This window comes from Rhinatrema bivittatum, chromosome 3 (genome assembly GCF_901001135.1).
Source record: "Rhinatrema bivittatum chromosome 3, aRhiBiv1.1, whole genome shotgun sequence".
Classification (NCBI taxonomy): Eukaryota; Metazoa; Chordata; class Amphibia; order Gymnophiona; family Rhinatrematidae; genus Rhinatrema; species Rhinatrema bivittatum.
In genome coordinates, this window is record NC_042617.1 from 370,529,500 (window position 1) to 370,554,146 (window position 24,647).

The following is a 24,647-nucleotide window of genomic DNA, read 5'->3' on the forward strand; positions in this document are numbered from 1 at the left end:
TCCTTGGAGAATGCAGAGTTGCCTACCTGTAACAGGTGTTCTTCGAGTACAGCAGGATGTTAATCCTCACAAAACCCACCTGCCACCCCGCAGAGTTGGTTTTCTCTTATTTTTTAATGGTAATTCTATGTTACGAGACTGAAGAGGGATCCTGCGTAGACATGTGGTATAGGGCATGCTGGGCATGCTCAGTGTGCCTAGCTAAATTTGTAGAAACTTTGACATTTTTCTGCATCATGGCTCCATCTGATGATGTCACCCATATGTAAGGACTAACATCTTGCTGTCCTCTGAGAACACCTGCTATAGGTAGGCAACTCTGCTTTTCCCCCACAAAATGTGCTACCATTGCTGGCCAGCTGGCTCCTGCATCCTTGCTGTGAGCTGCACTGATACAGGAAGCAAAATGGACCAATAAGGAACCGCAGGACTTCCTGAGGAAAAGCAGGAAGCTTTTGACAATCATCAAGATGCTAGCTAGAAACAGCTTCTGGCTGTGGTTTTATGATTGCTGTGTAGGCAGGGGACTGAGATCCCACTGGGCTGAGAGACTGAGGAAAGGAAAAGTTGGTGTTTTCTGTGATCCGCACACACAAACTAGAGGAAGGACTATGTGCTGGAGGAAGAACTCACAGAAAGAGAGAAAGAGAAGGTTTATTCAGCTGTGGAATGGAGTCAAGCTGCCAAAAACTCCTTCTTGTCTATCCTCACAGCTGTAGCGCCACTGTTGGAAATCTGCTTCTTCTGCACCTGGGAGCATGTGGAGATAAGTAAAGCATTCTGAACCCTGACACCAAGGGATGATTGCCCAGAGATTTCCCTTGTATGTTTTCCCTTGGTCTGAGTGCATGCATAGCACTAAATACACAGCCTGCATTACCTTAGACTGTGCCATCTGTATGCAATCTACTTTGAATACTGCTGGATGTACAAGCTGAATAGAGTTTCACTCCTGGATCAATAATCCTTGCTTCTAAAAATGGGATACCTAGTTACCATCAGCATCAGCAATTATACAATCGAAAAACCCCGGAGTGTCTCTCATATATCAACCCATTACAGCATTTTGTAAATAGTAATTTTTTTCTTTTCAAAGAAGTCCGGGGCCCCTCAGAGTTTTATTCAGGTTTTGTGTATGGTGTGTATATATGATCAGTACTGGGGACTATGTTGCGCGTGTGGACTTGCTTCTAGTACACTGATTCCAAATATATTTCAGGTTTGGGGTAACTATCTGCTATGTTCATAGTCCTAAGTGGCCATTTTGCTGTTACCTAGAGTTGGCCTGCTTTAGAGAAAGTACTGTCCTGATATTGTTTCATCTGTATAGATTTGTTCTTTTTCTGTTTACTGCTGTTTGCATTTTCCCTTGTGTTTGTTGTTTCATCATTGCCTTTATGGTTCTCTCCCCAGATAAAAGAAAATCAATTTAAGTATTACAGCATGTGGTGTTTTATCCTGTGTTACTTTGTTCAGGATTAGGGATATTAATAGCACTGAATCAGGGGTGCCTGGGTCATTTCCCCCAATATCTGAAGAGCCCACAACCTCCATCTGGTCCCATTAAACACGGGCTGATAGAGTCTTCTTTTGCAACCCACCTCCAGCTATTGACGGTAGGTTCTTGCCCACGTTGCCTGGTGGGGGTGCTACACCTATACCTTAAAATTGGCCACTCTGCAAAAGTTAAAGGCCCGGGGCACCCCCTAGCCATGGGCTCTGTTGGCAGCACTTTCCAAAATGGTGCTGACCAGACTTTGCCCCATCTTGCGGGTGGGGGTGTTGATGTGTGCCACTGATTTACATTTTTGCAACTTCTTTTTTTGAGTTGTTGCCTACCCAGGGTGGGTGGGAGGGTCTAATAAGACCCCTGATGACTGCTTTACTTCTTTTAAGGGGCTTCCATGTTGGGCAGCGTGGCCCTTTAAGGCAATGGTGGCCCCTTGTGTTTGGGACTGCTATCACGCTTGGCCATGGTCCCTGCCACGTTGTTTTGATTCACAGACTTTTACTGTGAGGCAAAACAACGCGGTGATACTGCTGCACTATTTTGTTGCTGAAGGGCAAAATATTATGGGCTCATACCCTTGCAGTATTGGGCCCTTCCTACAATAAAATATCATGGCTTAGTGAATCCAAGTCTTAGATTACAAGATCTTAATTTCATAAAAGATTTTAAGTGACTGCAGGAACATGAGACAAGGCTAATTTCATTGCTATCAATACATGTTGAAAATGGCAGGATGGCTGGAGCACTGTACCCCCCACTCTCAGGATCTCTGTCTTCTGAGTTTTTAAAGCTAGCTTATTTGACATAAATCAGCCAGAAATCTGAGAGATCACAGCCATAAGCTGATCAGAAGGTTTAGTATTGGTCCTATAAACAGGTACAATGATAAGCCAGTTGCCAGCCATGGAGTGTGACTGCCTTCTTATCCAAGACAGTTTCTGTTGTCTTCCTCCATTGTACTTCATACGTTTAGGTAGCTGAGAATGCAAAATGCCGTTTTTTAGTTTACACCCAGAACTACTCCTCTCCTTTCTCCTCCCATTCCAACCACAAGGTCCCACAATAATCCAAACAGCCAGCAGCACCTTTAGAACATAAGATTTGTCATGCTGGGTCAGACAAAATGTCTTTCAAGCCCAGTATCATCTTTCCAATAGTGGCCAATCCAAGTACCTGGCAAGATCCCAAAGGGTAAATAGATTCCATGCTGCTTATCCCAGGGATAAGCAATGGATTCCTGCAACTCCATCTTCATAATGGTTTATTGATATTTTTCTCCAGGAACTTGTCCAAAGTTTTTTGAAATGCAGCTACGTTAACAGCTTTCACCACATCCTCTGGCAAAAGATTCCAGGGCTTAATTATGCATTGAGTAAAAAAAAAAAGTTCTCTTATTTTAAATGTATAACTTACTAACATCATTGTGTGTCCCTAGTCTTTGTACTTTTTGAAAGAGTAAACAACCGATTCTCGTTTTCTCATTCCACGCCAATCATTATTTTAAACACGTCTATCATATCTCTCCTCAGGCATCTCTTCTCCAAGCTAAAGAGTCCTAACCTCTTTAGCCTTTCCTCAGAGGGGAATCGTTCCATCCGCTTTATATTGGTCTCCCTTTTCTGTACCTTTTCTAATTCTGCTATATCTTTTTTAAGATGTGGTAACTAGAAGTGCACATAATGCTCAAGATGAGGTCACACCACAGAGCCATACAGAGGCATTATGATATTCTCTGTTTTATTCTACATTCCTTTCCTAATAATTCCTATCATTCTATTTGCTTTCTTGGCTGCTGTTGCACGCTGAGCAGAAGATTTCAACATATTATCAATTTTGACATCTAGTATTGTTTAGGGTTAAGTGTTTGGGTCTCCTAACTCCCAAGGCCAGCTGCCACTGATTCCTTTCATAAACTTGGTCCAGTCACTTGATCTGTCTTTCTCTGACAACCAAACCCTAATGGCAGTAATTAATAACAGTTGCCATTTTTTTCCCATCTTCCTCATGTCAAAAACTGCTGTGCAGTGAAAAGAGTTGTAAAACAATAACTTTCCACATTATGACTATGGTTGTGTTTATGAACATATATAGTTGGAAAGCATCTTGAGACCTTGTTTAAATATATGATATGAAATAAAGTCATACTTTTGCTCTTATTTTTTGTTTTCAGAAATTGTGAAGTATTATATCACAGAGATAATGGTTCAGCCATCTTGTGAAGATATTAAGATGATACCAAGGTATTGGAATTTAATATCATATTAAAATAATAGACTGCTGGACTTTGTTTACCTTGTTTAGTTATATAATTTTGTGGTAGTAGGGAATATCAAGAGCTTCAGCTTCCAGCACATTTAACATTATAGAGCCCAGACAAGATAAATCTGTGTTGCACTCAGCATAACAAAAACACAGTGAGGGCCATACTAAGAGTCAGTGTAGAAGGGAAAAGGCAGACTTCCAGAACATACTTAATGATAATATTATCTTAAATTCTGAGGAATTGAAATTTAATGTAATATTATGAAAAAAAACACTTTCCCTAATCAATTCAGAATGATTTGGGGTATTTTATGGTACCTGGGAATTTACATATTTATGGATTATGTCCTGTTAAAAAATCTGCATACTACACACAAATGAAATTTATTTTATTTTCAGGTGTCCTAGCTATAGCACATTATTATGCCCACTCTTCTTTCACAAGGCAACTTTGGCTTGTATATTGTTAACATTTCAAAGTATGCTATTAAACAGGGATTCCCACCCTTTCTGAGAGAATGGACACATTTTCAACCTTCAAAACTTTTGTGGACAACTGCATTTCTCTTTAATTTTTACATGCTTGGGATGCCAGCTGTAGTGAGGTGGAGGTTGCCACTGAGAGAGCTGCTGGGAATCTACGCCGATGTTGACCGCCTTCCTTCCTCACTTTGAGAGTCTAGTGACATCGTCAAACCTTACAACCTTAAAACTGGCAGGCCTGCGATATGCCGCCACCAGTGCACTAAACCTGCATGACAAAGGGGTGTGCCGCTAGGGAGTATTCTTGAAGAATGCTGTCTGCTGAACTATGGGGAGAAAAAGGAAGGATAAAACCCGGGTTCTCTCATTTAATTCTACATGTGCCATGGATCGTCATGTACTGTGGCCTTTGTCATTAGGCCCTGAGAGCACAGAACGAGGGGGTTCCATGTCATCAGGTGCCTCCTTTTAGCCTGAGCTTTAATCTACCCCCCACCCCCACCCGCTTTGTAGCCTCTACTCTTAAATGCCATGCTGACTCCCCCCAGAGTTGAAGAAGTTGAAGAAATTGGCCGTAGAGGCAAAAACTCACAGTAAAAACTTTTTAAAATATATCCAAAGCAGAAAGCCTGAGAAGGAGTCAGTTGGACCGTTAGATGATCGAGGGGTTAAAGAGGAACTTAGAGAAGATAAGGCCATTGCGGAAAGATTAAATGATTTCTTTGTTTCGGTGTTTACTGAAGAGGATGTTGGGGAGGTACCCGTACTGGAGAAGGTTTTCATGGGTAATGATTCAGATGGACTGAATCAAATCATTCTTGGATTCACACCTGGAGCAAATGAATTATTATAAAGAAATGACGTTAGATAATAGGCGTTTTTATCACCAGCCAGCTGAGATTGCCATTTCCCCCACATGGTTAGGATCAATCGGGAGAAAGGGCACAAGCCTGCATGATCCATCCTACCCCTTTGCCAAGCTCTGACAAGTAGTGGAGGGTCACCCGCACCTGAAGAAGTTATTCTAACCCAGGGTTAGAATAGCTTCTTCAGGTGCTCTTCAGGTTCGAAAGTGTTCTTCAGGTTAGAAAGTGCCATTGGATAAATGCACTAAGATGGGAGGCACTAAAATACCACGCCAAATTTGGTACCTGAAGGCCACCCCAAGATTTGTCCTGCTATAAAGTGGATCGAGCCACCCTAGGCAGCCTGCGCCTCCAGATAAACCAAAAGAGTTTACGCTGCCAGGGGGATAGTAAGGTATCTGGGACTAGTACTGGTAGGATATAACATAGACAGGGTAATATATTCATTTTAACTATAGCTATCCTCCCAAACAAGGAGAAATCCCCCCGGTCCAGGTCTTTTTGAATGCTGAGAAAAAGAGAGCCATAGTTCAAATGAAATAACTCAAGATCCTCAGGGCCAATCTTCACTCCCAGATATTTTACCCAGTCTTTTGCTGTGCGGAATAGCATGGTAGCCCTGATAGAGTCAAAATGCTCTGGGGGCATTGAGATATTAAGGAGTTCTGACTTATCTTCATTTACTTTAAAGCCAGAAACTTTGCCATAGGCTTGCATCTCCTGCAGCAAAAGCTGGAGGGAGGAATCCGTGGCAGTTATGGTGAAGAGAAGATCGTCTGTGAACTTGGAAAGTTTGTAAGTGGAGGACCCAACCTGTAACCCTTGAATTGAGGAGTTAGATCTTAGTAGGGCCACAAACGGTTCTAAGGATGGCGCAAAAAGAATGGGTGATAGTGGACATGCCTGCCTAGATCCCCGCTTTACGAGGAATAGCTGGGTATATTCCCCATTACTTTTAGACAACCCCTAGGATCTTCATATAGGCACTGGATCCATTTATTTCCCAGGTTTAAGTTTTCAAGGACTTTAAACAAATATGGTCAGTGAACTCTGTCAAAAGCCTTTTCTGTGTCCACCCCTAAAATCACAAGGGGGTATGCTCTTCTGTTTTGCCCTCCAGATTAATTCTTTGCACATTGTCTGAAGCCAGGCGACTGGGGACGAACCCCAACTGATCTTTAAGGATCTGAAGAGGAGCCACTTTTCCTAATCTGGTTGCTAGTATCTTGGCCAGGAGTTTTAGATCAATGTTAATCAAGGATATGGGGCGATATGACCTGCATAATGAGGGGTCTCTCCCACTCTTGGCCAGGATAGTAATGCCAACTAAATTAGCTTCAGGGGATATAGAGCCCTCAGACTTCAAGGTATTGATCATCTGGAGTAGAGGTGGAATCACCACAGCCTGGAAGACTTTATAAAATTTAGCCATGAACCATCGAGGCCTGGAGATTTCCCTAGCTTCGAACAATCCCTTTCTTCTAGTATCTCCTACCTCCCCACTCCTGGTCCCTGGCCATTTCCTCTTGGGAGGAAATACCACTTCCATCTTCAGCCTCTCGTCTTGAGTGGAAAAGCTCATTCAAGGCCCACTTCAAACAGAAGGGTCCCTGGGCCCATCAGCCAGGAGGCTGAATTCATCCAGATGTCCTACTGCCTGCCCTGAACCTTGGAGGATGTGGCATATAAATCATTTGTAAATAAATATCCTGGAGGTTCCTCAGACAACTCCATCCACACCCTTGCCTCAAACTTGGGCATATTATATATCATCCTAGACCACTCCTCCAAAAGATCATACTTCCAACTCTCTTAAAGGGAAACTCACACTAGAACCCCTTGGTAAATTTTATCTGGAACATTCCCATTAATAGATTTATCTTTTAGTGGTGGTTCAGTGGTACTGTGCCCAGTACCAATTTCTTCTTCCAAGTCTTCTTGCAAGTCCCAAAAAGGGACTTGATAGGGCTCCCCCATCCAAAGTCTCTCGAAATACCAGACTTCTAGACATGGACCCAATTTGGTGCTCCCATTATTTGTTTTATTCAAGTCTCCTGCTTGGAGCTTTCCTAGTGGAATCCCAAAAAACATTAATTTAACCTCCAACCAAAGATGCAAGCATCTCAACCTAGATGCCCAATAATATACTGTAAATGTAAATTAGGCAAGACCATCTCTTCCAACTAGATTTTGCAACCCTTATGACCTCAAATGAAACTGGATATGCAACTATTCAGGTCCAGAAAAACCTTTGCTGGGTTAAGATAGGGAACATGCTGAAAGAGAGAAAACACTCAGTAAAATGTTCATCTTGAGTAAGTTGATATGCTCTGCGCATGAGATCCTTCTAGTCCCATAAATCTTGCTTAGTTCTCTTAATAATAGAGCATTAAAATTGCAGACCATCTTTCTGAACCTCAAGATAAGTGAAACCATAAACCTCAAGTTTAAGACCTGACAAGTCATGTGGAATCTCTGCTACTGGCCTAGCGCTAAAAAGTTCCAGTTTGGAGTAATTGATGTTACACCCTGAAATCATAATATTGCAAGATAGACTTTACAACAGAAGTGGGACCAAACAGAAATAACAAAACATCAATGGCATATAGTGACCATTTATGACTTAACCCACCTAAAACTAACAAGCCAGAGTTTCTATGGCCAATTCAAATAAGAGGGGAGAGAGTGCACCCTGGTTTAATGTCCTTCAAAATCTGAAAACCTAGAGCTATAAGTTTGGAGTAGAGCGTCCTTATACAATGAACAAATGACAATAGCAAACTAAAGGCCCCAAGAATAAAAAAAAAAAAGAATCTACTGCCTTTTCCATGTACAGTGAAAATATTAAGGGGTTGATTTTAAAAGGCGCGAGCGCACATCCATGTGCACGCAGTTCCCAGTGCACGCACATGGATGCGTCGATTTTATAACGTACGCGCACATGTGCGGGCGGCCCGGGGAATTTTACATAGCATCCCATGGCGCCGCAATCTGATCTCCCCCAGTTCCCTCCCAGTCCGCTCCAGTTAAGGAGCGAACAGGCAAGGAACTTTCCTACACCTAACTCTATACTTCCTCCCTCTTCCCCTCTCCTCCCCGCCCCATAAACCTACCCTAACTATCCCTAATTTTTTTATTTTAATGCTTACCACTCCTCCGTTGCAAACGTAATCTGCATGCGCCGGCCGGAGCTAATGGCGCTGTCCCGGCCTGCCCCTCCCCACCCAGACCACGACACCCAGGCCACCCCTTTTCCCTCGGCTGGCACTTTTGTGCGTACCAGGGTTTACGCGTGTGGCTGGGCCCATTGTAAAATGTGTGTGGCACGCGCAAGGCCCGGCCACACGTGTAAACCCCGAAATTTACATGCGTAGCCCTTTGAAAATGTATTTGTAAGCCTTCTATCTTGTGTTTTGTGCTACATGAATCAAATTGAATACTCTCCCGGTATTATGAATCCAATGTGATCCAAGTTAGAAAGAGAGGGTAACAAAGTCTCTAGCCTGCACTGCAGTACCTTGACCAAAATTATAATATCAGAATTAAGGAGATCGATTTATAGGCATTACTGTCCAGACTAATCTTCCTCTACTTGTGGATCATCACAGCAGTAACCTCTGTTATCCTGCCCTTGGAAGCACAGGCAAACTGAGATAGATAAATAAATCACAAGAAATAAGGGAAAAATTGCTAATGAACAGTTTGCAAAAGTCTGCATGGAAGCCATTAGGACTAGGACACTTCCCCCCCCAGGTAACGCTTTAATAGTGTAAACTATTTCTGGCAAGGTGATACATCCCCCTAGAAAATCACTCTGTTTTAGAGTACGCTTAGGGATGATAAATCACTTTACAAAAAAAAAAAAAGGATTGCAGCTTAGCTTCCAAAGGAGACTGACCCACTTCATATAGAAAAAAAGTGCTCAAGAAAAACAGCACTAATATCCCTAAGATAATTTTTACAGCCCCCCAATTTGTCCCCGATACCCCGAATAGTGGAATTAAACAGTTTTTTCTTAATGATTCTAGCTAAAAAGGGACCAGCTTTATAACCATTCTCATAAGCTTGTTTCCCATATCTAAGAGATCATTTCACTAGCAATATGTAAGGGATAGAAGACTAAGGGAAGACATCCTTACAAAAGATTAGATAGGTCCACCTTAAAAACAAAACAGAATGCTGACTTGCTGGGTGAATCCTATTTCTGGTAGGTTAAAACAAGTTGCATGGAAGTAGAGAGTGTGACCGGCTCTAAGGGGAAAGAGACATAAAGGATAAAGCCTGGCTATGACCCTGGAATTCTACCTGCAGAACATGACTGGAGCAGTCCTCAGAAGGGTAGGGAAAAGCTTTAGACTAAAGTAGGCCAGTAGCTGGACTTCTCTTTCCCTAAGCTTTTATGTTTCTGTGCAAATGACACCTGAATAAACTTGCTTTAAAGTGAAATCTGCTTGCTGCGGAGTTATTTACAAAAGAAGCAACCCTTAGCCTTGAGAAATAAGGTGAAAGCAAGAGAGAAAACCTGGACTGGATTCCTATACGATATTTGAAGTGAATTATGTTCCTCCTCAGCCAATAACAAGGCTTTATAAATCGACCTAGAACAATCAGGCTCATGCAACATCTGGTTAGGGCAAAAAGTGCCCCAGCGGGCCTTGAACCGGGGCCAATGTGCTGTGTTAGAGCCACAGAGTGGCTCAGAGGAATGCTAGTTCAGACTACTGATAGCCTGGAGTATGGCCCCACTCCTGATGATCTGCATTGGTTCTTGGGGGATTCAAAAGGTATGCTGGGATACCAGGGAGGCGATCCTGACATTTAGAAGGCTCATAGGCCAAATGACAGTGTGCCATCTTGCTGGAAGACCTGTGAGCAGTCAATCCTGTGTGTACAGATGTTATTTGATGGTGAAGGTCCTGAAGTTTTCCGTTAACCTTGCAAGTAGAAGTTTCGTCCCAAGTACTTACTGTGTCTGTCCAAGAAAAGGAATTACTGTGGAAACTGCCATGGACTGGATAAACAGACTGGGTTTAAGCTTTGCCCCAGCTGAATATCTGCACCCTTAATTGAAGTTAACTATTGCATACCTAAAGTACATTGGAAGTAGGAATTCAGATTTTAGGTTCTAACCGATAAATCCCAATAAAACATCCCTCTTGCAAAGAAAATAAAATAGTTGTTTATCAGGTAAACACTGGAAATCGACCACATCCTCCAGTACTTTCCCACCCTTCCTGTGCCTTCCCTGGATCTTCTGCTTTGATTTTGTGCCTTTTCCACACCAACACTTCCTCGGCTGTGCAGATGTATGCATTTGATCCAACCGGGAAGGACAATAGTACCTGCTCCACAAACACAATCATAAGCATTGATTTGGTACCCCCCAAAAAACTTAATTAGCTGGAAAATAAAAACCTACATTTACAATTTATAAACACCTAAAATCAGAAACCCTGATTATAAGTCGGGGAATGTTTGTCACCTTATCTTTTAATAAATAACAATGAGACACCATCCGTGGATTGGTTTGTACTGTAGGAGCTTTCCAACCTGATTCATCTCTAAACCTTTAATCCTAGCTAAAAATGCAATCGGAGTTGTGACCCCCCCCTTCTTATTATCACTAACATAAGAAATTATCTTGCCCCTCATAACAGCTTTCAAAAGCTCCCAAAGCAGATGGGGAGAATTATGAGCACTAAAGACAGCTATGATACCTCTAATCACGTTCACAAAATCTTCATCTTTAAGAAAGGAGAGACGGAGTTTTCAGCGACTACCCTGCTTGACTGAAATGTTCACAGCCACGCAGCAAGAAACTGAATGGTGATCTGAGACATGTTAAAATGTCAGAAGAGAGAGCAATAGAAAGAAAACAAATGGAACAAAGAAAAAAAAAATCAATCCCGCTGAATGGAGAAAATTATAAAACCCTTTCTATTGGTGTGAATTAGCTGCCAAGCATTATTCTGAGACCAAGATATATTAAGCCTTTTTAGTCCCTTCGGAGAAGGATTGCGAGACACAACACTGGAAGATCTATTTAACTAGGGCACAGACAACCCCCCCTAGGAAAGCATTGCCAGTTTGTGACAAGGAATCATTAAGTTTATTGAAGAAAGTGCTCTGGTTAGAATTGGGGACATATACATTAACCAAAATAAAATGTTCAGCATACAGGGAACACTCTTGTATAAAACATAGTGTAACCAGGCCTGGCAGGGTTCACTATATTTTGGCCTGGGTGCAGAAGGGGGAGTTCCTTCCTCCTTATGGGATGGGCTTTAGGCTCACAGATATGGATGGGTGAGCAAGAGCAAAAGGTCTTTGCCACCCCCCCTCACAGGGTGGACTGACCAGATGGTGTGAGGTTTGTCTGCTTCACAGTGGACAAAGCCAAAGGAGACAGAGTTTTTGGAATTCAGAGTTGGGGAAGATGATTTTGAGATTTTTGAGGAAAAGTTATTTCCCACATCCACTTAATTGTGGGCTGTAGCTGATTCAGGGTTGTTATCCAGGACCAATTAACAGTGGGTGGCAATTACTCTGAGGACTGCTTTTTGATTAGACAGCATTCTTGAGGAGTTTGGTATTTTTGTTCCTCAGAGGAGAACAAGAGTGGGGATTTTGGGACTTTTCCTCTCTGGCTCGTGCTGCAGGGACAGGACAGGTTCCTTACCCTTTTTGGAGAGGGTTTTGTGGACACTGAACCAGAGGTACCAGCTAGAGGGAGAAGGAAGTGCAGGATGGATAAAGACACTCTCTTGTTTTTCTTGTTGTGATTTTCATAGTACTCTCTATGGTTTTCTCCACACTGGCGTGGATCCTATTTTTCAAACTTCAGTAAAGTTTATTTTTGTTGCACACATCTCTGCCTCCATGCTGCCTTATTGAGAGGGATTGCAGCCAGCGATCTCTACCTCTGAGTACCAAGCATTCAGTGACTTAAGGAGAGAGTGAGTGCCCAAGAGACTGAGTTCCCCACCACAGCATAAAGGGCCCCGGGGGTTCTCCCTGCCGGTGAACCCGCTGCCCCCCCCCCCATTATTATTAATCTGATGTGTGTGAGAGCTGTTTGAGATCCGGGAGAGAAGCTGTGACCCTGGGACTCTGCTACAACCCTTCCGTTAGGTGACAGCAAGTCCCGCTCCAGACCCAGCCCGGAACCCACAAATAACAAACTCAAACCCTCAAAACACACTCCCTGAATTCATCTATGCACATCCATCCATATTGGCACATGCATACTAAAAACCTACATGCAAGCTATTTAAATGCGCATTTGCAGAATATGAATCAGCTAACCAGCATGACCAGAAATAAGCAAACCATTCTGATGAGCTATTCCCTATATTTTAGTTTAATTGTATCTTAGTTTTTTATGATTATGCTATTTATTTAATCTATGATTTTATCTTTCTTAACAGCTAATTTATTCTTTTACCCTATATAGTTTGAGCTGTTACTATTTATGATTATTGTATTTCTAATCTTTTTATTATTTGTAAACCGATGTGAAGGCTTGTCTGATGTGTCGGTATATAAAAACCAATAAACTAAACTAAGCTCCAGGGGAGAGTACACATCATGAGACCAACACCCATCACTGCATACATGGAACAGGCACACATCAGAGGGGACTCCCTGTTGAGTAGAGGCACAAAAAAAACCTACTTGTGCTGCAAACTCAGAATTGAACCCCTACACCTAACAAAAAAACTGAAGAAAAGGAGTCAATCAAGGAGAGCTATTGGTCTCCAGAGAACCCCATAATAGAGTGAGTGGAGGCCTCCCTCCACTCACTCTGAACACCCTGATGACTTAACGCACTAGAATAGAAAGAAAAGAAAACATTTGTAATAACAGATAATCCGGATTTCTGCATCCCATGTGTATGATTCTGCACTTTTTGGCATTGAATCTTAACTGCCAAGCATTTGACCACTCCTCAGGCTTTCTTAGATCTAAGAAAGCCTGAGGAGTGGTCAAATGCTTGGCATTACTCACTCTCTCTACTCCTTCAAAAAGGTTCCAAAGCAGGCTGTGGCAGGCTTTGAACCCCTGTGCAAACAGAAGTTGGCCACAGGAAGCTCAGCAGTAAGGGAAGTATGCCAGAGCAGATTTCTCTCATCACGAGTCTTCATGTTACATATATCAAATCCAGGTACCCAAATTTGGAAATGCAGTTATTTTGAAATTACACTGAGTGAATTTCTGTTTGCGTTATTGCTGTCCCCGACTTTCCTAGAAAATATAAATATACCAGAAAAGAAAGGACACCTAGGAATAAGTCCCAGAAAAAACTGACAGATTGGTACTTTGAGGTATCTTTCTGACATCTCCCTCCCTTCCCATGTACATATTTGCTCACATATAAAATTGGAGAAAATTAGAGCATATCATATGTTTCTCTTTTAATTACACAACTCAATAACGTAAAAACAGATGTATATCTTTTTTCGGTGACGTCACTTAAAAATGTGACTTGGTTTGCTGGTACAGTTCAGTTGTCACTTGCCAAATGTTCTTTTGTGCCTTTTCCTAACTTTCCTTTTACAACTCATACTTTTTTATGATCTTTTAAAATAAGGTATTTTATAAAAATAGTGAATAGAATAAAGTGATCCCAGTAGTAGTAGTTGAATCTGTCATATGGTAATTCCTGTTGCCTGAATTAAAGGTGAGGTCAAGGGATAGTTATCAATGATTGAGCCTGCAGAGAATAAAAAATGTTTTTTTTTTTTTTTCAGTAGCCATTTCAGCAGCAAATCTGTAATAGGCATCTTCCTTCAGAACCCTCTGGAATTAACAGCTATTTGATGTTCATTTTACAAACATTGTAGCATATTTTGCATTGCAGATGCTTAGAGTTTTGTAGGAAAGTTATGTTCAAATTAGTGATGTGCTTATAAGAGGGAGGAAGAGCAAGCAGAGAGACATGACCAGGATTGTTTTGCAAGCTCATATTTTCTTGGAAAACATTCTTTGAATCGCCCTGCTTTATTTGAGCTGACACCATATGGCGAAAAATATATAACTTAAGAGATGCACTCATCCCTTAATGGCCATTTCCTATTAGTAGCTGTCTTGCCAATGATAGTTATTATGAACACACACTGTGAAGATGAATTTCTGTTAACACAGGTCTCAGTTTGTGGAGAGTATTATAGCCGAGCAACTGGTGGCGTTCTCCTCAGCCAGAAGTACATTTAGGTTCTGCCTGCAAGGACATGATGGAAGAACCTACATTTTGGTAAGAGATTTTTTTTCCTTCAGCTTTTATAAGAATGAGTTATGATGGAGAAAACTGACTTTTTGTCACCTTTATTGCACTTATTCATATCCAGTAGGAAAACTGTATCAAGTGGTGGTATCAGTTATGTATCTCAGCTAAGTTTTAAGTGTCTTGATTTTATTTATTTTTTTTTTTTTTGTGCTTCAGGGCTGTTGTAATGGGCTTTTAAGGATGACCTTTTTTTTTTCAGACTGACTGTGCACTTGCAAATATTGTGGGAGCAGGGTTCCTGTGGGCCACATTAATTTTCCATTTTCGGGGGGTGGGGGAGAGGCATGGGGGCTGTTTGGGCACAATAATTACACATCTTATAGAGATGGAGAGATTGAGGAGATAGGAGGAGGTCAGGATCTTTGCCCAACATTAGTTTCAGTTTGTGCTGGTGGTGGTGGTGGAGAGAAGGGTGGTGATAGTGTCATCAGGCTTACTGGGTGCTAACCAGCTACGTTTAAGCCCTGTCTCCAGAACGCCTCTTTTTTTATCTGAATAAATGTTAGCTGGATAATAAATTATCTGCATGGGGGGAATATTTAAACCACAGATATATCTGGCTATTTTTTTTTTTTTTTTTTTTTGCTGTTTTTGGTTCATCATATTTGTCTGTTTTTGCAAAACTTGATGATGATTGATTTCATAGAACATACTATTTTTTTTTAAATTACACACACACACAAACTAAAGTCCAAAAAAACTAGCACTTTTCTTAAAAAAAAAAAATAAATAAATATATATATATATATATATATATATATATATATATAGGTAGGGCTTCATGTATGAATACACATACACCAAAATTTTTTGCCCACTCCCTGTCTATACAAATTAGAATTATTTCTTTTTATTGATTCACTATATATAACAAATGTTTTTCCATAATGTTCAACCCCATACTAAAACTACTAAAAGTCACAACATTCACCCTTGCATACCATACTCACTCATGAATCTCAATAAAAGAGCATACATATGAATGCTCCACAACTAACTATAGAACTTGAAGAGATCTAGTGAATATCTTTGATCTACATAACAATAAGAGCACTCTGTAGCAGTGCTTCTCAATCTTTTTCCCATCATGACACACCTGACGGACAGCGCTCACATGTGTGACACACTGCTCATTATAATCCATGGAAAAAATGTTAAAAAAAAAAGGCCCAGTATTTTGTTGATCTTGGAAAATTTAATAAAAATATACAAAAAAAAAAGGCCCAGTATTAACTTTTATTGAGAACGACACAAGGGAAAGATAAGAACTCTTTCTGAACAATAAATAGTAAACCAGAACAGCAACAACTTCCAGCATTCAAACAGTAGTAACCACCTTACCTAAGAAAAGGCAACACTGAAAATATTACACGAGACCTTAAAACTCCAATACTTCTCCTACTGGGAAAATAGAACAAGCCAGGCTGCTATATTGCCCTTTTTAGAAACTACATGCAGCAAACTACCTCACCTCAGTCACATGTGCAGATCCTCGCCTAACAAAGAATAAAGAAACTATAAAGCACAAATAGAAACGTGCAGACCAAAACTGAACTGGAAACCACAACAAGCCAGAGATTCTTCAGTGCAACAAAGGAAAAAGAGAAATCACTAATCCTCATAAAATAAAGCAAGAAATATAAAACCAATAGCAGTAAAACCATTCTAATAAAAATAAGATTATTTCAAAACAGCTGATTAACTGAATATCCAATAATTAAAAACTAATATAAAAATGTTCAAACGCTAATAAAATATTTCAAAACAGCAAACACAAAGTCCCAATAATTAAAAATAATAAGAATAAAAAAAATGCTCTGCTCTCCATATCTGGAAATGTTCAATTTCTAGGTGCCCTGAGATTGTTGTGAATTAGGAGGGGGAGGGTTGCTTGCAACTTCTCCTCTCTCTACCACACACAAGCTCTCTCTCTCACACAAGTTCTCAGTCACACACATATACACATGTTCTCTTATACACACAGGCTCTTAATCATACATACACATGCTGTCTCTCACACACAAATGATCTCATTCACAAACAGGCTGTCAATCACACACGCATGCTCGCAATCACACACATGTTCTCAATCACACAAACAGGTTCTCAATCGCACACTTACCTACGCGCTGTCTGTGTCTCATATACACATACACACACACACACACAGAGGATCTCAAACACACATGCTCACTCGTTCATTCACTCACTCTCTCCCCCCTCCCCCCCCCCCCCTTCCCCACCGAACAACTAGCAGCAGCAACAGCCTCCTCTTCTAGCCCTCGTGGTCTCGAGAAAGGAGTCCCATTGGCCGCGAGGGCTGACATTGCTCCTGGCCACACTACTCTTCTGCTTCGGGCTGATGTTGCAGCACTTGTACCTAGCATGGTCTCCTACTCTCCTCTTCCCGCGCATGCGGCTGCTGCTCACCACTTCCTCTTCTGGCCTGAGGAGGGGGCAGGAAGAAGAGACCATGCTGCGAGTGCCACTGACAGCTCTCCTGCCGCATTCTGCCCGGGCTATCAACATTTCAAGCTTGGGCGCAGGATGAGTTCGCATCTCGCTGGGTCAGGGAGAGCAGCGGGGGACTGGGAAGGGTGGTGATGCACCTGCGTGTGCTTGGCGACACACCAGTTGAGAACTGCTGCTCTTTAGTTGTCCTTAGTGAGGCTTCATTTCATCTAGAAATCATATTCTTGCAGTAAATTGGCAATAATTGACATGGGGTTAATGCTTTGCCTTTAATTTTTGAAATACTGCGTAGTACACAAAAGGGAACGACGTTCAGCAATGCATTAAAGAACTTTGATCATATCCTGACCTAAAGTACTGAAGTTGTGGGCGTTGTACTGTTTGTTCATTTGTGACTGGAAAGCTATTTTTTTTTGTTTTGGACCAGTCCATGAAATTTACTTTTCCCATTTATGGATTTCATGGGATTCTACGTATAGCCAGGACTGCTGGAAAAGTGCAGCCACCATAAACAACAAAATCTGCAATTTTCAGGAATATCCTTTTATTTTGTATTTTTTTTTCCAATTTGTTTGTATATTGGAAATAAAGGTTAACAGAACCATAGGTGATACCTTTTTATTGGACTTAATAGATTGCTTGACTATCTTTGGAACTTACCCTCCTTTCATTAGTTTAATACAAAATAAGCAGTCCAGGGATGATATTACCTGAATGCAAAAGTGCATCAGTATTGTAATGTGATCTATGATTCACTTGTTCTGAAAGTGATGAGCTGAAATAAATCTGAAGTTTTTCCTTAACTTTGATGGGTTGGTTTTTTTTTGTTGTTGCAGTTTTCTTGTGATCCAATTATAGCATTCTTCATTTAAAACAAGAATGTTACGTTTGCACTAAATTGACTTTTTGCCCTATCCACAGCTCTGGCTTTTGAATTCTGACACTTTGTTGGTGGAATCTGCAGAAAAATCCGCCAGTGGCAGTGCATTTACTTTGTTTGAGAACAGCTCAAGACATAATCCCGGATCTTTAGATGCCAACAATGCTGTCAAAATTCTTTACCACCCCTGCACTAAATTCCGGAACAAGCAGTAAGTCTAAGTTTCTTTTTATGTATTCTGAAAAATGTCATATCAAGTTTTGCTCTCTGCAAGCATTAAATTAGAATCTTTGCTGTTAAGGTTGAGAGTCTTCATCAGAGGGTTTACAGAAAGGACAGCACTGAAGCTGATACCATAGCAGCTCCAAATAACTTAGCCGGATAAGTGCCGATATCCAGAGTTAACCAGATAAGTTAAACCTGCCATAGAGCAGACCTGACTCAGCTGGATATAACTTATCTGGCTAAATACAACCAAATACTGAAATAATCAGCAGCCTAGCCGTGCTGCTGAATATTCCATGTAAGTTAGCCGGATAAGTTTTACCCGGTTAACTTACATAGGCCTTTTTTATTAAAATTTATTTTTATTTATTTATTGGTTTTTATATACCGCCGCTCATCAGAGATATCACGTCGATGTACATAGAACAAAATCCGCAATTGCGTTTTACATAAAACAGTAAGAAAACAACTGAGAAAACTTTACATTAAAACGGTTAAATGCATTAACAATAAACAATTTATAAAATATAAATAGATATATAATGAAAATATATGGAGTAGTTATAATATTACAAATTATAAAAGAGTCAAGGGAGAGTAAAGGGGGGGCAAGGGAAGGAGAGGGTATGAGTTTAAGTAGGGGAGGAAGAGAGGAAGGTGTAAGGGGAAGAGATTATATACATGTAGGGCTGCAAAACAGCAAATTCTTCAGTTTTATAAATAGAAAGGAAGGAGCTAGGGTGAAAAAGGTAGGAATGAGACTAGTGTTGGCTTTTGTAAAAAGGAGGTGGGAGAGAGGTTAGAGGAAAGGTGGGGTGTCGTCTTCCGTGTCTAGACTTAATGGATAAGAGAAAGAGGAGGTAGAGAGGAGAGGGTAAAAGGGGTAGAGAAAGAAAATGTGCAGATCATGTGTAGGCTTTTGTGAAGAGCCATGTCTTGAGCTTTTGTTTAAAGGTTTTTGGAGACAGTTCCAGGCGTAAGTCAGTAGGTATAGAATTCCATAGCATAGGGCCAGCTAGGGATATGGCACGAGCTTTGGTGGATGCGTATTTGAAGAGTTTTGGTGAGGGGGTTTGCAGGGTGGCTATGTAAGGTTTTCTAGTAGGCCTGTTGGAGTCCTTGAATTGAAAGGAATTGGAGGGCCAGTTCATGAATTGAAAGGAATTGGAGGGCCAGTTCATTTCTGGGTTGTGGAGGGATTTGTGGATAAGTGATAATATCTTGTATTGTATACGATAGGGGATAGGGAGCCAGTGTAGCTCCTTAAGTATAGGAGTGATGTGTTCCTTGGTGGGCGTATTCATGAGGATACGAGCTGCAGTATTTTGCAAGATTTGTAGTGGGTGTATGGCATTTTTAGGCAGGCCCACTAGCAAGGCATTACAGTAATCAATTTTAGAAAACACCATGGCTTGTAACACAGTACGAAAATCGGAGAAGTGTAATAGTGGTTTAAGTTTTTTGAGTGTATGGGTCTTGAAAAAACACTCCTTGAGGGTAGCATTAATACATTTTTTGAGAGACATTTGATCATCTAATACAACTCCAAGATCACGGACTTGTTGGGAGAAATGTGTGTGTGATGGTATAGTGAGAGATGTAGGTATAGCCTGTGTTTTCCTTCTTGAGAATAAGAGCAAAAGGTGCCATGCTGAATGGAACTAATGGTCCACAAAGTGCAGCATCCTGTCTCTGACAGTGACCAGTCTGGTTCTTTGGAAGTACATAGCACATCTAGTTGGGGAAATTCATTCCCTGCTGCCACCCTTAAGTCTCCCTAGTTAATACCTGTTTTAACTTGGCTATACTACTAGACCTGACCACATCCTCTGGCAGCAAATTCCACTATGTCCCTCTTCTTTGTAATGTAATCTCTTTTTACTGAGTTTGCTTTAACACAGTGATGTTATTTTATGATATCGGTTATCACATTTGTCCACAGAATATTTTGAATACTATGTTGCTCTAATAAACTAATACAGTACTTATTCTGGAATATACTGGATTTATGGATATGGATCACAAATTCATTTTCTATAGACCAGTGAATAGTTCCAAGTTTCTTTTGGCATTCCACAGGTGCTGCTATGAAAAGCCATTATTTTACATGGAGCTGCCCACAGATTTTCATAGTAAATTGAAAATGTTAGCTGTCTGTGTGCTTCTGGTGTTTGATAAAAGAACCATATACATAAGAACATGCCATACTGGGTCAGACCAAGGGTCCATCAAGCCCTTCATCCTGTTTCCAGCAGTGGCCAAACCAGGCTACAAGTTCCTGCATAGATGTGCAGAAAGTGGTCTGATAAAATAAATATGTACTGGAGAAAGTGGTCTCATAAGAAGAAAGATAGTTTACGGGATCCCGATACAGTACTGATACTATGTTGATGTTGCTCAGTAGATTCATCTCTTGAATATATATCTTATTTGCTTTAGTGTTTGTCACCCTCACTCTAAAATATTGCTATTGTGATGTTGCCTTAGATGTACATATTTGAGTACATCTATCTTCTTTAGAAAATATGACAGACAATTTTTTCCCATGACTGGTCCAGTAATTTTTCCTTCTAAAGGTTTTCATTTTTTCCTTGGATGTGCTGAACTGCAGATCACAGACCGCGAATGTAGGCTCCAAGCATTAGTCCTGTTCTGTGCAAATTAGGAATCCAGTTAGGTTAAGCAAGCCCAGGAATTCTGAATACTGGTTTTTAGAATACTGGATTTTAAATGCCTCATTTCCAAGACAGTAATAAGTATTCAGAATAGAAAAAAATTAGTAGTGTTATGGAAATAAGTAGTTATATATTGAAAATTAAAGGTATTATCGTTGTGTCTAAATATGATGTTGACAGTGGTGGCTGCTGAGATATTCAACTGGGTAGGCAAAGTAGATTTTATAGTAGGGGGAGGGAGAAGCAGTGTTCACATAGCTGAACCAGCTTGTGGAGGAGGAACCTTGATGCATTAACGGGGTTTGGGGCTTAAACTGTTGTGTGTGTAGCCCCTCTTCTAGTGGTGACTAGACATGGATTCTCTGAATAGGGATCAAAATAAACCTCCAGGACCCAAAGCGTGGAGTATTAGTCTTAGTATTTAAGTGAAAGCTCAGTCTCCTAATCTCTGTAATACAATAATAGATTGGACACGAGTAGAATGATACAAAAGTAAAGACTTTACTTTTCAACTTGTTCAGTGGTAGTTAGATGACACCAAACACATGTTCTTCTTGTTACATCTATAATTACTTCAATAAATAAAATACAACTTGATCTATGTCTGAGGTCCCTTGGTTGTTACTACATGTAAACAGAGTATTAGACAGCCCAGGGTAAATTACAAAAGAACATGCCATACTGGGTCAGACCAAGGGTCCATCAAGCCCAGCATCCTGTTTACAATAGTAGCCAATCCAGACCATAAGAACCTGGCAAGCACCCAAAAACTAAGTCTATTCCATGTTACCGTTGCTAGTAATAGCAGTGGCTAATTTCTAAGTCATCTTAATTAATAGCAGGTAATGGACTTCTCCTCCAAGAACTTATCCAGTCCTTTTTTAAACACAGCTATACTAACTGCACTAACCACATCCTCTGGCAACAAATTCCAGAGTTTAATTGTGCGTTGAGTAAAAAAGAACTATCTCCGATTAGTTTTAAATGTGCCACTTGCTAACTTCATGGAGTGCCCCCTAGTCTTTCTATTATCCGAAAGAGTAAATAACCGATTCACATCTACCCGTTCTAGACCTCTCATGATTTTAAACACCTCTATCATATCCCCCCTCAGCCGTCTCTTCTCCAAGCTGAAAAGTCCTAACCTCTTTAGTCTTTCCTCATAGGGGAGCTGTTCCATTCCCCTTATCATTTTGGTAGCTCTTCTCTGTAACTTCTCCATCGCAATTATATCTTTTTTGAGAGGCAGCGACCAGAATTGTACACAGTATTCAAGATGCGGTCTCACCATGGAGCGATACAGAGGCATTATGACATTTTCCGTTTTATTCACCATTCCCTTTCTAATAATTCCCAACATTCTGTTTGCTTTTTTGACTGCCGCAGCACACTGAACTGACAATTTCAGTGTGTTATCCACTATGACACCTAGATCTCTTTCTTGGGTTGTAGCACCTATTATGGAACCTAACATTGTGTAACTATAGCATGGGTTATTTTTCCCTATATGCATCACCTTGCACTTATCCACATTAAATTTCATCTGCCATTTTGATGTCCAATTTTCCAGTCTCACAAGGTCTTCCTGCAATTTATCACAATCTGCTTGTGATTTAACTACTCTGAACAATTTTGTATCAACTGCAAATTTGATTATCTCACTCGTTGTATTTCTTTCCAGATCATTTATAAATATATTGAAAAGTAAGGGTCCCAATACAGATCCCTGAGGCACTCCACTACCCACTCCCTTCCACTGAGAAAATTGTCCATTTAATCCTACGCTCTGTTTCCTGTCTTTTAGCCAGTTTGCAATCCACGAAAGGACATCGCCACCTATCCCATGACTTTTTACTTTTCCTAGATGCCTCATGAGGAACTTTGTCAAACGCCTTCTGAAAATCCAAATACACTACATCTACCGGTTCACCTTTATCCACATGTTTATTAACTCCTTCAAAAAAGTGAAGCAGATTTGTGAAGCAAGACTTGCCTTGGGTAAAGCCATGCTGAATTTGTTCCATTAAACCATGTCTTTCTATATGTTCTGTGATTTTGATGTTTAGAACACTTTCCACTATTTTTCCTGGCACTGAAGTCAGGCTAACCGGTCTGTAGTTTCCCGGATCGCCCCTGGAGCCCTTTTTAAATATTGGGGTTACATTAGCTATCCTCCAGTCTTCAGGTACAATGGATGATTTTAATGATAGGTTACAAATTTTTACTGATAGGTTTGAAATTTCATTTTTTAGTTCCTTCAGAACTCTGTGGTGTATACCATCCGATCCAGGTGATTTACTACTCTTCAGTTTGTCAATTGGGTCTACCACATCTTCTAGGTTTACCGTGATTTGGTTCAGTCCATCTGAATCATTACCCATGAAAACCTCCAGTACGGGTACCTCCCCAACATCCTCTTCAGTAAACACCGAAGCAAAGAAATCATTTAATCTTTCCGCAATGGTCTTATCTTCTCTAAGTGCCCCTTTAACCCCTCGATCATCTAACGGTCCAACTGACTCCCTCACAGGCTTTCTGCTTCGGATATATTTTAAAAAAGTTTTATTGTGAGTTTTTACCTCTACGGCCAACTTCTTTTCAAATTCTCTCTTAGCCTGTCTTATCAGTGTCTTACATTTAACTTGCCAACGTTTATGCATTATCCTATTTCCTTCTGTTGGATCCTTCTTCCAATTTTTGATTAGAATGGCATTCCCCTTCCAAATTCCAGGTTTCCACTGATTGTCCCCAAAATGTTTCAGCTTTTTCTATCCCGTGTTTCCTTGGTTGAAGCTCCGGATGGGAGCCTCAGATTTCTCATCTCTCCTTGAGATGATATTCTCTCCTCTCTGAACCTCCTCCTTGATGTCAGTTGGACCCTTTGGACTGAATAATCCAGGATTTGTTTAAAAAGAGAAAACAAATCCTTATTTCCCAAGTCTCTCTCATGGGCTGGACAGAAACTTTCCTCCCAAATAAAAGCTTCAGACATAAAGAGTGCTCACAAACTGATAGCCACTTTTCAAGCAATAGGTGTGAGTCAGAATATATGTTTTTCTTACTTTCTAACTTATCCAGAAAAGGTTTTGGGCCAATGCTGGGGGAGGCTGGGAGCACTCCGAAAAATGCTTTCTCTTCAACTTCTAACCAAAAATGACATTCTGAACCTAGGTGTCACCTTGCTAATATGCAGGCAGGACATTACCATTACAGCAACCTCCAATGGGTACTTGCCAGGTTCTTGTGGCCTGGATTGGCCACTGTTGGAAACAGGATGCTGGGCTTAATGGACCCTTGGTCTGACCCAGTATGGCATTTTCTTATGTTCTTATGTTCTTAATGGGTGTACCTCCTTCTACTCCTACACTGCTTGGTCCTTAACACGAGGCCACATTTCTCATAGAGGGCCCAAAGAGACTCTACGTATGCATGAGGTCAGAGCAGTAATCTACCCCTTAGCAGATATCTGGCAGAAGAACAGGATGCTTATGCACATGCAACTTTATGGCAGACTAGCCTAACCTAGCTGTTTAACTATAGGACTTGCTGTAATATAACTTTCTGAATTGGAAGATGGGAATCCATTAAAAGCTAAAGGTGGTTGCCCTAGTGCATGCCCAGTAAGTACATTTGTCTAAGCATAAGGCTTTTGTGTATTCTTAAGTTTCTTGTCTGCAGAAATGAATACAAGTTAAGACATGGGCTTAAGTTGTGAGCGACAAACCTACCCTGACCAGCCACCACTTGGTATTGATGTGCTGGTGCTACCTCCCATGATCAAGTGAAATATTTCATTGTTTAAAAACTGCATTATAATGCTGTATTTCAGAATGTTGCAAGACCAGTTAAAAAACGTATATATTTGGGAAGCAAATAACACACAACACTACAGTTTTCAGTTGTCTAAAGAAGCAATCTAACCCTTCCGTTGCACATCTGCAGTACCTGACCCTATATCAAAGAGTAGCTATCAATGCTGCTGTACCTC

The 24,647-nt window shown here is 40.8% G+C and overlaps 1 protein-coding gene across 3 annotated transcripts in view; it reads left to right on the top strand.

Annotated features, from left to right (window-relative positions):
• Positions 1–24,647, top strand: part of UBE3D (ubiquitin protein ligase E3D) — a 400,519-nt gene that overhangs the window by 128,643 nt on the left and 247,229 nt on the right. For all 3 annotated transcript variants that reach the window (XM_029595535.1, XM_029595537.1, XM_029595536.1), the window contains exons 6-8: positions 3,681–3,750; positions 14,266–14,374; positions 17,801–17,970. In XM_029595535.1, coding sequence (XP_029451395.1) covers positions 3,681–3,750; positions 14,266–14,374; positions 17,801–17,970 — 349 coding nt within the window. The remainder of the gene's footprint in view (positions 1–3,680; positions 3,751–14,265; positions 14,375–17,800; positions 17,971–24,647) is intronic.